This window comes from Gymnodraco acuticeps, unplaced genomic scaffold (genome assembly GCF_902827175.1).
Source record: "Gymnodraco acuticeps unplaced genomic scaffold, fGymAcu1.1, whole genome shotgun sequence".
In the NCBI taxonomy this organism is placed as follows: domain Eukaryota; kingdom Metazoa; phylum Chordata; class Actinopteri; order Perciformes; family Bathydraconidae; genus Gymnodraco; species Gymnodraco acuticeps.
In genome coordinates, this window is record NW_022991121.1 from 48410 (window position 1) to 65706 (window position 17297).

Genomic DNA, 17297 nt, shown 5'->3' on the forward strand with positions numbered 1-17297 from the left:
GCTGGTTATCAACTCGGTAAATCAAGCCAGGGTTTCTCTCTCCAGCTGAGAGCGCGTTCACGTGAAAGGGGCGGGGTTAGCAACATTTGACCAAAAAAAAACCAGGACAAGTGTACTGACAGCGCAACATCATACTTCATTAATGAAAAGTAAACTAATATTAGGCAAATATGAACTTTAAACATCCATGACTTAAACATATAATCCAGGATACAAGCCACATAGTTGCACCTGGCGCGAAGACAGTGGACCTGTGCTTCGAGGGTCAGCAGTTTAAGTGGGATTTCGTCTCGGCTGACATCTCCTTCGCCCTCCTCGGCGCAGATTTCCTGTGCGCTCACGGACTGCTGGTGGACGCACTGACGTTTTCCTCGTTCACCTGTACCCGCGGCGAGGCGTCATTCAGCAGGCTCTCCAGCTCACTCTCACAGGGCGACAAGTTTCAGCATCTTCTCAGTGAGTTTCCCAACTTGACGCAGCCCACCTTTTCCACTGCCACTACCAAACACGGGGTAGAGCACCACATTGACACTGAAGGCCCCCCAGTCTACGCTAGGGCCCGGCGTCTCAACCCTGACATGCTGGCAGTCGCCAAGTCGGAGTTCGTCAACATGGAGCGTCTGGGCATCATCCGCCGCTCAGACAGCCCTGGGCTTCGCCGCTTCACATGGTCCCTAAATCAGCCGGTGGCTGGCGACCGTGTGGTGACTACCGCCGCCTTAACGACGCCAGACCGTTTTTGTGAGGCTCAACCAACACGGCCTGATTATCAACCCGGCGAAGTGTCAGTTCGGGTTGTCCTCCATCCATTTCCTCGGGCACCTCATCAGCAAGGATGGGGACACCCCCCTCCCGTCGAAAGTGGAGGCCGTGTCCGCCTTTCCACGACCGCCTAAAGCTCGGGCGCTCCGACAGTTCCTCGGGATGGTGACGTTTTATCACCGGTTCATCTGCCGGGCGGCCCACACCATGCGTACGAGGCCCTCAAGGACAAGTGCCCCGGCCAGGCCATAGACTGGACGGCTGAAAGGGAGGTCGCTTTCAACGCCACCAAAGCCGCCCTGAGCGAAGCTGCCATGTTGGCTCACCCGTCACACAGGGCCCCCATTGCTATCACCACCGGCGCGTCCATTCAGGATCATAGGTCACGGGGACAAGAGCCTGGTGGTGGACGTTGGTGGCAGGCCTGAGACTGTGTCCGTTGATCGGATTAAGCCTGCTCACGTAGACGTTTCCAGGCCGTTGGAGTTGGCTCTGCCCCCACGTCAGGGCCGCCCTCCCATGGCCCGCCTCCGCCCTCTGTGGGGATGCCCCTGCCCTCGCCTGCGGCCCCGCCCTCCTCGGCCCCTGTGGTCCGTACGCGCTGGGGTCGGGTGGTACTTCATCCCAGGCGCGAGGATTTTCACTATGGGTGAATTCTGGGGGGGCTTGTGTGGTGATTGACATTATTCACCCACGGATCTATGGGTTGGGGTATTGTTCCGCACGGACATTTTAGTGAACCGGACTTCCTGTTTCCGCCGATCTTCTCTTCCCGGGCAAAAAGCTGTTTACATGTGTGTTCAGATGCTAAATAAAAGTCTGGCTTGTACCTTCGATACCCCGCCTCCGACTCCCGTCTCTCGGCACTACAACTTGTTAAAAAATAACTACCGAGTGTTTGAAAGCGTACAACAGGTTTATGATATCACGGCCCCATCTAAGACACGAGTGGATCTGACTTTAATTACATTTGAGTTGAGTGTTTCGTCAACTTAATGTGTTGCTTAAAATAATACGTCTGCATACAGTATATGTGACAATGTAAGTGTTGCACGGCCAGATAGCTACGGCTCGAGAAGCTGACTCAGATAAGGAAATATTGTGATATTATATGATCGATGATCTGATTGATGATGTGATATCAGTGTGATATGAATGATAAGTCTTCTCTACATACAGCAGTTTAAACTGTATTTCCTTTATCCTGTAATATGACTTGATAGATGTAAACTCCGCACACTGAGCTCTGATTGGTCAGCAGGCGGTGCTTTCACTGAGTTGATCTCTTTTTTATAGACGACGGAGGCGGGCAGCGTTAGGTAAAAAAAGTTATTTAGCCTTCCCAAACCTGAGCCTCACGCACCGCCTATGCTGAGTACTTCTACTCAGGGCCGCCCCCCCCTACAGGCCAATAACGCAGGCTGCATGGGGCCCCGCCTTGCGCAGGGGGCCCCGCCCAGAGGGCCTCAGCTGCTGTGCGCACTGCGCAGTTCTCCGCTCAGTTCTCCGTGCACCCCCCGCGAGAGTGTGACGGCCCGTCCACACTACAGCTTCGACAGCTTCAAAAACGGTTTCCAACGCGTCTGCCCATTCACTTTGAATGGGGTGACGTCACGTTGCCTCGCTTTTCGCCGAACTGAATTGTGGGTAGCATAGCGGTCCGTCTCCGGCGTCAGAAGTTGAACATGTCAGAAGTTGAACAATGTTCAACTTCTGACGCCGGAGACGCCGGAGTAGCCAGCGCCAGCCAATCAAATCCCGTTTCTGAAAATCTGACAGCTCAAGCCGTAGCCAATCAAACCGCGTCTAAGCTGGGAGAGATATTCCGCCGTTCATTTCTATATTTCAAAAAAAGATGGAGGAGAAACTAATTATCGGCGTAGCAAATCCAGTGTTTCCCACAGATCTGTTTCCCACAGATCTGAAATATACTTGGGGGGGTGGTGGTAGCGGGGGGGGGGGGGTGTTAGCAGACCCTTCACGCGATGGCAGAGCGAACAGGTACAGGCAGGGCCCATAATGATAGCCCTATAGTTTAAATCTACTACCCACACATGAACATATGGAAATGGGTTACTATTTAAAAAAATTAATGTATTTATAAATGTATTTAGGAACCTATCCATGTGATTTTTAGTGGGGGTCGACCTCAAATCCTCTATGGGGGTCCAGGGGTATGCCCCCCCGGTAAGATTTTATTTTTTATTTTGGAGTTAAATGCATCAATCTGGTGCATTTTGAGGGGAACATAAAGAGACTAGATCTATGGAAACACCTATATGAAACAGAACTGTATACATTTAAATAATCATAAAATCATGGCCATAACCAATAACATCCCATTTCCAATATGAAAAAAACACTGAAACTTGTTTATTAATTTATTTTTGGAATCAGCCTCTCCTGTCTCCCTCCTCTCCCCCCTGCTCCTCTTTGAGGCAGCAGCAAAGACTAGTTTTCTCTCAACAAGTTTTAAAAGTGTATCTTACCTTTTTTCACCTAGTTAACTTTTTATTTATTTATTCATGCATATTTGACTAATCACATTACATTTCATTTAGCTGACGCTTTTATCCAAAGCGACTTGTAATGACCGATTACAGGGACATTCTCCCTGGAGTAACTAAGGGCTAAGTGCCTTACTCAAGGGCACACTAGTGGTGGTGTTCCTGGCGGGATTTGAACTCACAGCCTTCCGATCTTCAGCTCACCTCACTATCCATTAGACCAATCACTACCCTCTCAAATGGAAATATGTGTTTACATTAGTGCTGTCAAATTTTTTTTTTTAATTAATTGCGTTAAAAATATTTAACGCATTTAACGCATGTGCAGAATGGCCCGCCCCATACGTGCCACCAGTGGCAGCGCCAGGGTATGGCTGGGGTAGGCTACACCCATACCAAGAAATGGCTTAGCCCCACCATGAAAAATGATGTTAAAGTAAGCAAAATAAAGTCTGCCAACTCGCGCGGAGTAAATTGCACAGACAGCAGTTAGTAAGATTGATTTCAGTAGCCACGGTTTTGAAAACTTTTGTCACGTAGTGATCGTCTTCTCAATAGAACATCTTTGATAATGTCTTCTGGCCAATCAGAATCAAGATAACGGCGTGGTGTTGTTGCAGGAAGTCCCGACGGAGAATACTTTTGCTGTAGTACAGGGGTGCACATAACTGGTACGCAGGTTATGTGCGTAATCTGAAATGCGTACCGTCACTTGTGTCACAAAGCGCATTTGCGTACCGACGTACTTGTGAAGCTTTTCCAGAAGGCGGTTAGATCACCGGACGACAGAGTCGGTCTCCGTGTGCACAGACAGGGCTGCTGTTAACGTCGGTCTGTACAACGGAATTGTGCCAAAACTACGCCAACCGGCTGCGGAGGGAGACTCCCCCCCTTCACTGGAGAACTGCGCTAAAACAGCTTATCACAACGTTCACACTCTGTGGTCACGAAGTACTCCACTAGCCGCCCCCCCCCTCTGTCGACTTTCCTGAAGTACTCCCCCGTTGATAGAAATCAACACTGTAATGAATTAAGACCCCACGGTTTGATGATTGATAGGTGTGTGGGTTGTCTTTCATTTTGACACGCAGAAAAATGTTATAATAAACATAGATACTGTAGGCTATGTGAAATGGATATATCCGCCTTCTTTCATTTATCTTTCCATTCCCACAACAATATACATAAATAAATGACATATTTTGGACATAGTGATTAGTGATTAATGGTGATTAATCATGATTAATTAATTTTTAAACTGTGATTAATCTGATTAAAAATTGTAATCGTTTGACAGCCCTAGTTTACATAAATGGTGACCACACCGTTTGAGACCCACTGAGAACTTAGACTAAGTTAACTATCTAAACCCTCAGAGAGTCCTTTACCTCACCTGAGCTTATCCCGAGCTTGAATGACACACAGAGACCAATCAAGGGCTTTGATTTATGATCTGTATGACAGTGGTCATGTCGGCAGGCCACATCATGTGGACAGCCAGTCACCCTGTGTGAGGCAGGCCACTTAACAGGCCAGAAGGAGGCGAGATCAGTGCAAGGGAGCGAGGGATCATTGTCCACAAGTTAATCGATCGCAGATGGCGTCGTGGTCACGGACGAATACAAAAAAAAATTATTTTAAAAAAAAATTATAAAAAAAACAAAACACCTAAATGGGTCGTGAAATATACTTGGGTGGCCGTTAATATACCTGGGCGGCCCGCCCAAGTATAGTCTATGTGTGGGAAACCCTGAAATCACCCGGTTTTGTATGACCACCCTCTTCACCTACCGGGATACAAACCGGAAGAACCAGTCATGGAGGGAGGTGGCAGAGACAGTGGGTGAAACTGGTAGGTTTTCGCCTGTTTGGGGAGTTTATATATATTGCTCGCATAAAATCCCCGGTTTTTTTTGCTTTGTATGTCGGGGGCGGGAGATTCATGTGATTGGTTGTTGGTCGCGTTGCTCGAATAAAATCCCCAAGCTTCAGACACGCCCAGCTCCAAGCTTTTTTTGAAGCTGTAGTGTGGATGCTCCGAGAGATGACAAGGGGAGCATGTCTGTAACCCGACACCGTTGCAATGAATCGACATCTGACCAATCACGGCTTTGATACGGCCACTAGTGCAGGTGAAGAGATGTCGGTGAAAAGACAGTTTCAGTTCGGCGCACAAAACAAAACATGAAGAAACTAGAGCATCACTCGAAGGTGGGTTATTGTATGAGTCAAATGTACAAGTTGTGAATGTTGTATAAGTCAAATTGCCAATTGCCATATTAAAACATCAGCTGCAATTCACGACATGAAGAAGGCAGTCTCTGCAGAGCATACAGGCTAATGGAGATGCAGTTATTTCCAGCATTCTTTATTTACCATTCATTCAAGTATGTTATGCCTTTTATCTGCTAATGTATACAGGAGGAAGAGTGATAAACTGTCTGTCTAGTTGGCTTACATAACAGTTAAAGTTTACAGCCTAAAAAACATGGAGCATTTTTTCCCCTTTTATTCATTTTTATGTCAATTTGCACATTTAATGGTGACGCTCAGCCTCTCCCCTTAACTCCTAACAGTCATCATCATGGTGACTCAGCCTCTCCGCTTAACTCCTAACAGTCATCATCATGGTGACGCTCAGCCTCTCCCCTTAACTCCTAACAGTCATCATCATGGTGACTCTCAGCCTCTCACATTTACCATTTACCTCACTGTATAAAAAAGTAACTGTTGATAATAATAATAAACAGGAATTATATTTGCAAAATTGTTTCACTCCTGTCAGTTGGGGGGGGGGGCTCATCTCACAATGTCGCTTGGGGCCCCAAGTTAGCAAGGGGCGGCCCTGCGTTCTACTTTTACTGAAGTACAAGATCTGAGTACTTCTACTTTTACTGAAGTACAAGATCTGAGTACTTCTTCCACCACTGCAGACTTACTTAGTTTACTTTCCACCAATGTCTAATAACAGGTGTGTGTGTGTGTGTGTGTGTGTGTGTGTGTGTGTGTGTGTGTGTGTGTGTGTGTGTGTGTGTGTGTGTGTGTTGTGTGTGTGTGTGTGTGTGTGTGTGTGTGTGTGTGTGTGTGTGTGTGTGTGTGTCTCACCATAGCATCGTACTTCAGTTTGTTCATGAAGTGCGCCGCCTCCGCCCCCTTGTAGTGATTGAACCAAACCGTCCCCTGGAACTGATCTCCTGCGTCCAGAAGCAGCACGTGCCGCTCCGTGCCCCGGACCCGCGCGACCTCCGTGGCTCTGCGCGCGACCCCGGCGAAACACCCACTGCTCTCGCTGCCGCACGCGCCCGAGTGCACGCTGGTCTCCTCCACCCGCGCGTGCACGTCGTTGGTGTGCAGGAGCACGAGTTCAAGTGCCGAGCAGCAGGAGTCCTGGAGGAAGAGGAGGAAAAGTAGCCGAGAAAAGACGCTCTTCTTCGGGCAAACCGCTGACATCGCTCCGCCTTGCGTAAACAACTCTGGAAGGAGGGGAACGTTTTTATTTCTTCTGCTGCCTTTAGGGTGTCGAGATTAAATAAATACACACTACATTCCGGGAGTAGGAGGAAGAAGTGAGGGAGGAGGAAGAGGAAGAGGAAGAGGAAGAGGAGGAGGACCAGGATTTGGTTTGTTTTGATCCGCCTTTTTTCTCCGAGCTTTCCCCAGAACTTTGGTTAACTCTCTGGCTACACCCTACACTGTTGCCTAGATTAGAAGATGTAGCATAGGCCTACTTATGAGCAGAGGTAAAGTGCAAACTTACTGAAGTATTGGCATCAAAATGTACTTAAAGTATCAAAATGGCCCTTCCCACAGTATTACATTATTATATTAGCCTGTTAACATCACTAAAAACTACATGTAGCCTGCACGTAGGAGCATTTGAATGTGTGTCAATGTGGAGCCATGCAAGTCGCTTTGGGTAAAAGCGTCAAACAAGTGACATGTAAAGTAAAGTAACCCTAACGCTGAGAGTTAAATGTATACAACATAAAATATGTTCCTCTTAAATGTGGTTCAGTAGAAGTTTAACCCTGTAACACTGTTGTAATTTTACAACATTACTTTAAGCTATCCTAAAAAGTCATTAAATGTTTTGTTTTTTTCAAGACTACATTGACATGTCAAAAGGTCCTTTTGTTCAGCCTCACAATGCTATTGGGTATTATGTGTTTATAGGTCGTGATTTTGAGCAGCTTATGTCTTTGTTGTAATATTACAACACAGGGTCTGTGGTAGTCAAAATAGCACGTGCACCTGTCATGGAGATTGCCCTTCCTATATGTTCACATGGAAATTAAACACTAATAGAAATATAATGTCTTTGATAATTCACTATAACTAAGTTCTAAATGTGTCCTCTGTTAAGACCAGAATTGAATACATGAATACATTATTTCTGATAAAAGTATGTGAAACTATATTACATTACATTACATTGCATTTAGCTGACACTTTTATCCAAAGCGACTTACAATAAGTACATTCGACCAGGAAGACACAACCTTGAAGAAAACAGAATCATAAAGTACATCAGGTTTCATAGAGCTAAACATTTCAAGTGCTACTCAACTGGCTTTAGGTAAGCCAGTCCTTTATTAGTATATAAGTGCTTTGTTAATAGTTCTATCGCTCGAAGTGGAGTCGAAAGAGACGAGTTTTCAGTCTGCGCTGGAAGGTGTGTGAGCTTTCTGCTGTCCTGATGTCAATGGGGAGCTCATTCCACCATGTTGGAGCCAGGACAGCAAACCCACGTGTTTTTGCTGATGGGAACTTGGGTCCCCCTCGCAGCGAGGGTGCAGCGAGTCGTTTGGCTGATGCAGAGCGTATTATTATTATTATTATTACAATAGGTATTGACGTCACCCGGTCTAGATGCACACTGAGTTCCTCAGATTTTAAATGCGGTATTTAAATGCTTTTTAGCTGGAAGATGACTAATTTACGCTGTTGTACTTCACGCAATCAGCAGACTGGCCCTGCCTATATTGTAATGCAGGCTTGAGTGTCCACTGCGACCTGTGTAACAGGTTCCCTTGAGCAGATCTGAGATTTAAAATCTCTCAAAAGCGCCGTTTCAGCTACAATAACTACAGAACAATTATACAGAGTAGAATTAATGAAACAGAGAAGTCTAATTAAACAAGAATATAACTTACAGTGGTTGCTGCGTCAATAGGTATTGACGTCACCCGGTCTAGATGCACACTGAGTTCATCAGATTTTAAATGCGGTATTTAAATGCTTTTTAGCTGGAAGATGACTAATTGACGCTGTTGTACTTCACGCAATCAGCAGACTGGCCCTGCCTATATTGTAATGCAGGCTTGAGTGCCCCTACTGAGACCTGTGTAACAGGTTCCCTTGAGCAGATCTGAGATTTAAAATCTCTCAAAAGCGCCGTTTCAGCTACAATAACTACAGAACAATTATACAGAGTAGAATAAATGAAACAGAGAAGTCTAATTAAACAAGAATATAACTTACAGTGGTTGCTGCGTCAATAGGTATTGTCGTCACCTGGTCTAGATGCACACTGTATATCTGTAGTAATTTACTACAGATATCGTTTCACATACTTTTATCAGAAATAATATTTTAAACTCTTCTTGTATCTTATCAGTTAATTAGTTACAACAATACATTTAACTCTGGTTCCGGCAGAAACCGTTCTTTCTGAAATGTGTTGGGACACTTGGATCCCTTTTAGTATGATAAATAGCCTGTTAGCATTAGCCAGACAGCATTGTGTGACTTGTTGAACTGGTTCACCTGCATGTATGGGTGTAGGTATTGCTTTGATTATGATAATAGACTAAGCCAGGTAGTATCGTGTGACTCAAGTGTACAATGTAAATAGGGTTCAGATGCTTGTTGCAGCGGGACACCTGGAAGGGGGTGCTGCATGCATTCCTTTTAGTATGACAATAGGCTAAGCCAGACAGAATGAACACTTGTCCCACCACCCTATATATTCCTTCAGGTAATCTATTACAATATAATAAGCATATGTATTATTGATACATATTTATTAATAACTTTTTCCATTTCAGAATGCCACCAGCAAAGAGAGTTCCTGCTCAGTGTGCAGGATGTGATGCCATCCAAAACGGAGAAAGTGATTTTGAGATGGAATCAGAGGACAGTGACACTGATATGAGTGAAGAAGAGGCAGATGAAGATGCCTGTGGCCACATGGACAAGGAAACCCAACAACCCAATGACCCCCAGTCAGTTATTATGTGGACATCGAGCCCCAACAACACCTGTGTCCCATTGGTAGTGAAGCTCCTTGATCACAGGATTCATTATGTGGGAACAGCCAGGCAGGTGCGCTTACCCAACTGCAACCTTGAAGAGGAGAAGAGCTTGAAGGAAAAAGGGAGAGGAAGCTTTGACATCCGAGTGGAGACCAACCACAACATCTGTGCTGTCAAATGGTATGACAGCAGAGCGCTCACACTTGTGTCATCCTTTGCTGGACCACTGCCTGTGCAGAACATTCAACGCTGGGACAAAGCCTACAAAACCTACGTAGAAGTTGAGAGGCCTTATATTGTGGGTACTTACAACAAGTAATAATAATAATTCATTTATTTTATATAGGCGCCTTTCAAGGCTCTCAAGGTCGCCGTACTAACACATAAAAAACAAGATACACAATACATAACACCAGCATAAGAGACATAAACAAGACAATGCAGTTTATCAATCAATCAAATAACCAAATCAATAAAAACAGAGGATGTGTGATGGATAATGATCAGGGTGGATATGCGAGTGAGAAGAGATATGTTTTGACGCGTGATTTGAAAATGGGGAGAGAGTCAGTGTTGCGGACGTCAGGTGGGAGGGAGTTCCAGAGGCGGGGTGCAGAGCGGCTGAAGGCTCTAGACCCCATGGTGGTTAGACGGGAGGGGGGTGCAGAGCGGCTGAAGGCTCTAGACCCCATGGTGGTTAGACGGGAGGGGGGTGCAGAGCTGCTGAAGGCTCTAGACCCCATGGTGGTTAGACGGAAGGGGGGTGCAGAGCGGCTGAAGGCTCTAGACCCCATGGTGGTTAGACGGGAGGGGGGTGCAGAGCGGCTGAAGGCTCTAGACCCCATGGTGGTTAGACGGGAGGGGGGTGCAGAGCGGCTGAAGGCTTTAGTCCAGTGGTTCTCAACTGGCCTCGGGACCCACTTTTTACTTGGTCAATAAATCGCGACCCAACATTTTGAAGCACTCAAATCTATTCAACAAAAAATCGTGCTGTAATATATATATATATATATATATATATATATATATATATATACGCTTTCCAGCATACGATATTAACAAAAGTGAAGTACAGTGCATATATCCCTGATATCCCTTCACAGAACTAAAGTATGCTTTTAAAAAGGTTTAATGAGATGATGGAATCAAAGCTGAACTGTATAAAAAGGCACACATGCTGAAAACCCAACCCCAGTTGAGAATCACTGCTCTAGACCCCATGGTGGTTAAACGGAAGGGGGGTGCAGTGAAGCTGAGGGAAGCAGAATATCTGAGTGTGCGGATGGGTGTGTTGATGTGCAGGAGGTCGGAGAGGTACAGAGGAGTGAGGTTATGGATGGCCTTAAAGGCGAGGAGCAGAATCTTAAAAACGATACGGGATTTGACGGGGAGCCAGCTGCTGAAGAACAGGAGTGATGTGGTTAATGGAGGGGGTTCTGGTGATGATGCGGGCGGCAGAGTTCTGAACCAGTTGAAGTCTGTGGATGGATTTGAGAGGGAGACCAAAGAGAATGTACATGGGAGGTGTGGATTTGTTGGACTCGTTTACGGCCAAATACAAAGTTCCCGACGCTGGTACGTGTACATCTTCTGGCACACCATCCTCCTCGCTGTGATCAACGCCTGGCTCCTCTACAGAGCCCTACAGATGGAGCAGGAGATGTGGACCAGGAGACAGCTTCAGGCAGACCTAGCATCCTCTCTCATCCTGGTAAGAATGCATTTCTGCTATTTGCCGTTTGTAATATTTTTTTATATTTCACTGTAATATGTTTGACTTGTATCCTAATGTATTGTTGACATGTATCTCGATTGATTCTGTTCTGATCAGGTGAACACAACTCCTCTGAAAACACCCAAGAGAGGACGACCATCTTGAGGCAACGAGAGCCCAGCAGCGACGGTGACATCAAGGAGCCCGTTGAATGCTCAGAAGAGACCCTCCTCAGGTGATGGGAGTCCACCGAGCGGGGCCCCAGAGGTCACAGCCTCCACTGGACGTACGGAAGGACCTAATGGCACATGTTCCAGTGAAGAGAGGACGCTGCAGACACCGCAGTAAAGGCTACACAAACACACGATGCATCAAGTGTGATGTCCGTCTCTGCTTTTCTGACGATATGAACTGTTTTTGGGACTACCATTAAATGACTATTCATAACAAACATGACTGCTGTGTGATTATTATTCATGCTATACTGATATAGGGCTAAGTAAGCAATCAATCCTGCAAATCAACCGTTAGTTGTTCAATATATGTATTCAGACGATGTGAGTAGAAATACAGGAGTTCTAAAAAGAATAATCTAGATGCTTCAGTAATGAACAATTACAGGCCCATATCAAACCTGCCATTTCAAGGTAAAATCATTGAAAAAGTTGTTTTTCAACAGTTGAGTAATTTCTTGCATTTAAATAACTGTTTCGATGTGTTCCAGTCAGGCTTTCGTCCAAACCACAGCACTGAGACTGCTCTTGTAAAGGTCTTTAATGACATCCACTTAAACACAGACAGTGGCAGAACTTCAGTGTTAGTATTATTAGATCTCAGTGCTGCGTTTGACACTGTTGACCACAGCATATTACTAGACCGACTGGAACACTGGGTGGGACTTTCGGAAACAGTTCTGAATTGGTTTGAATCCTACTTAAAGGACAGAAACAACTTTGTTTCTATACGTAAATACACATCTGAGTTGACAAATATGACATGTGGGGTTCCTCAAGGCTCCATCTTGGGGCCTCTTCTCTTTAACATCTACATGCTACCACTGGCTCAGATAATGAAGAACAACAAAATAAGTTACCATAGCTATGCAGATGACACACACATTTACATAACCATTTCACCAGGAGACTATGCTCCAATTCAAACACTGAGTAAGTGCATTGAACAAATCAATGACTGGATGTGTCAGAACTTTCTCCAATTAAACAAAGATAAAACTGAGGTAATGGATTTTGGAGCCAAGGCAGAACGTATAAAAGTTAGCGCTGAGCTTCGGTCTGCAATGTTCAAAACAACAGATAGAGCCAGAAGTCTAGGTGTAGTCATGGACTCTGACCTGAGTTTCAACAGTCACATTAAAACAGTTACTAAATCAGCCTACTATCACCTAAAGAATATATCTAGGATTAAAAGAATAATGTCACAGCAGGATTTGGAAAAACTTGTCCATGCTTTTATCTTCAGTAGACTCGACTACTGCAATGGTGTCTTCACAGGTCTCACTAAAACATCTATTAGGAAGCTGCAGCTGATTCAGAACGCCGCTGCTCGAGTCCTCACTAACACTAAGAAAGTGGATCACTCCTGTTCTGAAGTCTTTACACTGGCTTCCTGTGTGTCAAATAATAGATTTCTAAATACTGCTGCTGGTTTATAAAGCACTGAATGGTTTAGGCCCAAAATACATTTCTGACCTCCTGCTAAATGATGAAGCATCCAGATCTCTCAGGTCTTCAGGGACTGGTCAGCTTTCTGTCCCCAGAGTCAGAACTAAACATGGAGAAGCAGCGTTCAGTTATTATGCTCCAAATATCTGGAACAAACTCCCAGAAACCTGCAGGTCCGCTGCAACTCTGACTACTTTTAAATCCAGCAAGAAGACTTTTCTTTTTGTCGCTGCTTTTAATTGAACTATTCATATCTTAGACTGCACTGTAACTTTTATCCATGTACTTTTTCTTTTAATGTTTATTTTATTAGCTTTTCTTTTTAATGACTGATTTTAAATGCCTTTTTCTTAATGTCTTTCATTTTTTGTAAAGCACTTTGAATTGCCTTGTGTTGAAAGGTGCTATATAAATAAACTTGCCTTGCCTAAGCCCAACGTTGCAATATTACATTTCCCTAAAAACTTACCACAACGTCAAAAATGTGAAAACTCTTTCATTTCTTCTCCTGAGGCTCAACAACATCTGAAAGGTCAAAACAATTCATTCTAATGTGTTTCTCTATTTGGGCTTTACAGGGTTAATCTAGCATAACGTGGAAATACTCATAGTAGAATAATAGAAGTAAAGTACATCAGAAAAGGTTCTGTAATGTACTTGTAATGTAATGTCTGATTTATACAGCACCTTTCAACATAAGGCAATTCAAAGTGCTTTACAAAAATGAAAGACATTCAGACAATGGCATTTAAAAAAGCAGCGGCAAAAAGAAAAAACGTTACTGTAAATAAAACATGTATTTCTTCCTCTTGCTGCCAAAGACTTACAGCTGTTCATGCTCACAGGAGAGTATTGTGTTTACAGCACAGCTCCAGTAGCGGCATGTGTTCTCTGCGTACTGTATATGCACCACAGCTGTCTGTACTATAAGAGAAGAGAGACAGCTGCAGTAAAACCAGCAGCTGTCTGGGGAGGAAGTCCTTCAGACTTCATTTCTGCTTTCCTAAAACAAAAACTGAACCGCAAAACTATTTCACTTCTATTCTTCAGTTGACGTGTTATTTAGTGGAAATGGCTAAATCTGGGTCTGAATAAAAAGCTTTAAAGCTCCCATGTCATGCTTTTCCGGTTATCACCCGTCCCCTTGTGTTCTGTAGCTTCTGCATGTAAACGGTCTGTAGAGTCTCAAACCCTGTAGCGAGTAAAACTCTAACACAGAGAAGACCTGTCTGTGCTGCCCCAGAACGCCTCGTTGGACATTTCTCTGTTTCCATTGGTTTGTTCCGGGAACCGCATGACGCACACCAGGATCCCTTGGCGTCACTATCAAACGCAGTGGGGGGACCTTTAGCGTACATTTTCAACTATCAGGGAGTCCCATTGACTTGCATAGAGCTCCCTGGCTGGTAGTAGACGAGTTGGGAAGGTGGAGAAATGCTCTCCGCAGACCCACATCGTTATAAACCTTTTTCTTTCTCAATATCAAGCCACACTTATTGTTTTTACTTCGGCTGTGAGTGTGTGTGTGCTCAGGATGAGTTTCCCGCTGTATTGCCGACCCGGAAACCACACCAGTAAGCCAGCTCACTGAGCAGCGAGCCTTGCAACGTCCCGACCAATCAGAGCACACTGGGCTCACAGGGGGGGGGGGGGGGGGGGGGGGGGCGGAGCTCCAACAAGCCGTGTGGGACAGAGAGTGAATACACAGACTATACAGAGACGCTGTGAGAAACCAATGTGAGTTTGGAACATTGAACAATGTGAATCTATTCTAGTAGACCTCAATGATGGAACTATGATCAGTAGAAATGACATGGGACCTTTAAAGCTGCTTTCTCTTTCATATCCAGCAGAAGTCAGATGGTCTAGAAGTCTATGAGAAAAATGTTAAAAATGTAAGATGGCAACGCCCACAAAAACCAAGATGATTTCAAAAGAGAAAAAAGAGAATGTCGAAAAGCTGAACGCAGGTGGCGAAAAACAAATCTCCAGGTTCACTTTGAAATCTATAAAGAGAGACTTGGCCTTTATAATTTGGAATTGAAAAACGCACGACAATCGTTCTTCTCTGACATCATTACCAAAAACAAAAACAATGCACGTGCCTTGTTTGCTACCGTGGACAGACTAACTAACCCCCCAGTGTCAGTAGCCTCTGAATTTCTATCCACCAGGGCGTGCAATGATTTTGCCTTCTTCACTGACAACATTCAGAAAATCAGACAAGCAGTCAGTGCCTCTGCATCAGGAACAGCAAATGTGTTGTCCCTATCTCCACTTAACATCAATTCAAACACCATGACACAATTCCATCAGATTAATGATAAAAACCTAGAGGACATTATTCAACTTCTGAAATCCTCCTCCTGCTGCCTTGATATTATTCCAACAGGGTTTTTCAAAGATGTTTTGCCTTGCATGGCCTCAGATCTACTTCATATAGTAAACACATCTCTTCACTCAGGTATTTTTCCACAGGCCCTGAAAACTGCAGTCATTAAACCGCTCTTAAAAAAGAATAATCTAGATGCTTCAGTAATGAACAATTACAGGCCCATATCAAAGCTGCCATTTCTAGGTAAGATCATTGAAAAAGTTGTTTTTCAACAGTTGAGTATTTTCTTGCATTTAAATAACTGTTTGGATGTGTTCCAGTCAGGCTTTCGTCCAAACCACAGCACTGAGACTGCTCTTGTAAAGGTCTTTAATGACATCCACTTAAACACAGACAGTGGCAGAACTTCAGTGTTAGTATTATTAGATCTCAGTGCTGCGTTTGACACTGTTGACCACAGCATATTACTAGACCGACTGGAGAACTGGGTGGGACTTTCAGAAACAGTTCTGAATTGGTTTGAATCCTACTTAAAGGACAGAAACAACTTTGTTTCTATACGTAAATACACATCTGAGTTGACAAATATGACATGTGGGGTACCTCAAGGCTCCATCTTGGGGCCTCTTCTCTTTAACAACTACATGCTACCACTGGCTCAGATAATGAAGAACAACAAAATAAGTTACCATAGCTATGCAGATGACACACACATTTACATAACCATTTCACCAGGAGACTATGCTCCAATTCAAACACTGAGTAAGTGCATTGAACAAATCAATGACTGGATGTGTCAGAACTTTCTCCAATTAAACAAAGATAAAACTGAGGTAATGGTTTTTGGAGCCAAGTCAGAACGTATAAAAGTTAGCGCTGAGCTTCAGTCTGCAATGTTCAAAACAACAGATAGAGCCAGAAGTCTAGGTGTAGTCATGGACTCTGACCTGAGTTTCAACAGTCACATTAAAACAGTTACTAAATCAGCCTACTATCACCTAAAGAATATATCTAGGATTAAAAGACTAATGTCACAGCAGGATTTGGAAAAACGTGTCCATGCTTTTATCTTTAGTAGACTCGACTACTGCAATGGTGTCTTCACAGGTCTCACTAAAACATCTATTAGAAAGCTGCAGCTAATTCAGAACGCTGCTGCTCGAGTCCTCACTAACACTAAGAAAGTGGATCACTCCTGTTCTGAAGTCTTTACACTGGCTTCCTGTGTGTCAAAGAATAGATTTCTAAATACTGCTGCTGGTTTATAAAGCACTGAATGGTTTAGGCCCAAAATACATTTCTGACCTCCTGCTAAATTATGAACCATCCAGATCTCTCAGGTCTTCAGGGACTGGTCAGCTTTCTGTCCCCAGAGTCAGAACTAAACATGGAGAAGCAGCGTTCAGTTATTATGCTCCAAATATCTGGAAACAAACTCCCAGAAACCTGCAGGTCCGCTGCAACTCTGACTACTTTTAAATCCAGCAAGAAGACTTTTCTTTTGTCGCTGCTTTTAATTGAACTATTCATATCTTAGACTGCACTGTAACTTTTATCCATGTACTTTTTCTTTTAATGTTTATTTTATTAGCTTTTCTTTTTAATGACTGATTTTAAATGCCTTTTTCTTAATGTCTTTCATTTTTTGTAAAGCACTTTGAATTGCCTTGTGTTGAAAGGTGCTATATAAATAAACTTGCCTTGCCTAAGCCCAACGTTGCAATATTACATTTCCCTAAAAACTTACCACAAACGTCAAAAATGTGAAAACTCTTTCATTTCTTCTCCTGAGGCTCAACAACATCTGAAAGGTCAAAACAATTCATTCTAATGTGTTTCTCTATTTGGGCTTTACAGGGTTAATCTAGCATAACGTGGAAATACTCATAGTAGAATAATAGAAGTAAAAGTACATCAGAAAAGGTTCTGTAATGTACTTGTAATGTAATGTCTGATTTATACAGCACCTTTCAACATAAGGCAATTCAAAGTGCTTTACAAAAATGAAAGACATTCAGACAATGGCATTTAAAAAAGCAGCGG

The 17297-nt window shown here is 44.0% G+C and overlaps 2 protein-coding genes across 3 annotated transcripts in view; one reads left to right on the forward strand and one right to left on the reverse strand.

Annotated features, from left to right (window-relative positions):
• Positions 1-6856, reverse strand: part of LOC117560232 (snake venom 5'-nucleotidase-like) — a 29464-nt gene extending 22608 nt beyond the window's left edge. The window contains exon 1 of the mRNA XM_034237077.1: positions 6375-6856. Coding sequence (XP_034092968.1) covers positions 6375-6719 — 345 coding nt within the window. The 5' untranslated portion in view covers positions 6720-6856. The remainder of the gene's footprint in view (positions 1-6374) is intronic.
• On the forward strand, positions 6670-9943 carry LOC117560233 (piggyBac transposable element-derived protein 2-like). 2 transcript variants are annotated; one of them, XM_034237078.1, is made up of 2 exons: positions 6670-6889; positions 9317-9943. In XM_034237078.1, exon 2 carries the CDS (start codon positions 9318-9320, stop codon positions 9840-9842), a length of 525 nt encoding a protein of 174 aa, XP_034092969.1. In that variant the 5' UTR covers positions 6670-6889; position 9317; the 3' UTR covers positions 9843-9943. The 2 variants fall into 2 exon arrangements, with proteins under 2 accessions (XP_034092969.1, XP_034092970.1); XM_034237079.1 differs by lacking the exon at positions 6670-6889 and adding an exon at positions 6942-7009.
• Positions 9944-17297: the final 7354 nt, after the last annotated feature.

Bases quoted from the DNA above. Each gene is read 5' to 3' on its own strand.
- LOC117560233 (XM_034237078.1), top strand. From the start codon at position 9,318: ATGCCACCAGCAAAGAGAGTTCCTGCTCAGTGTGCAGGATGTGATGCC.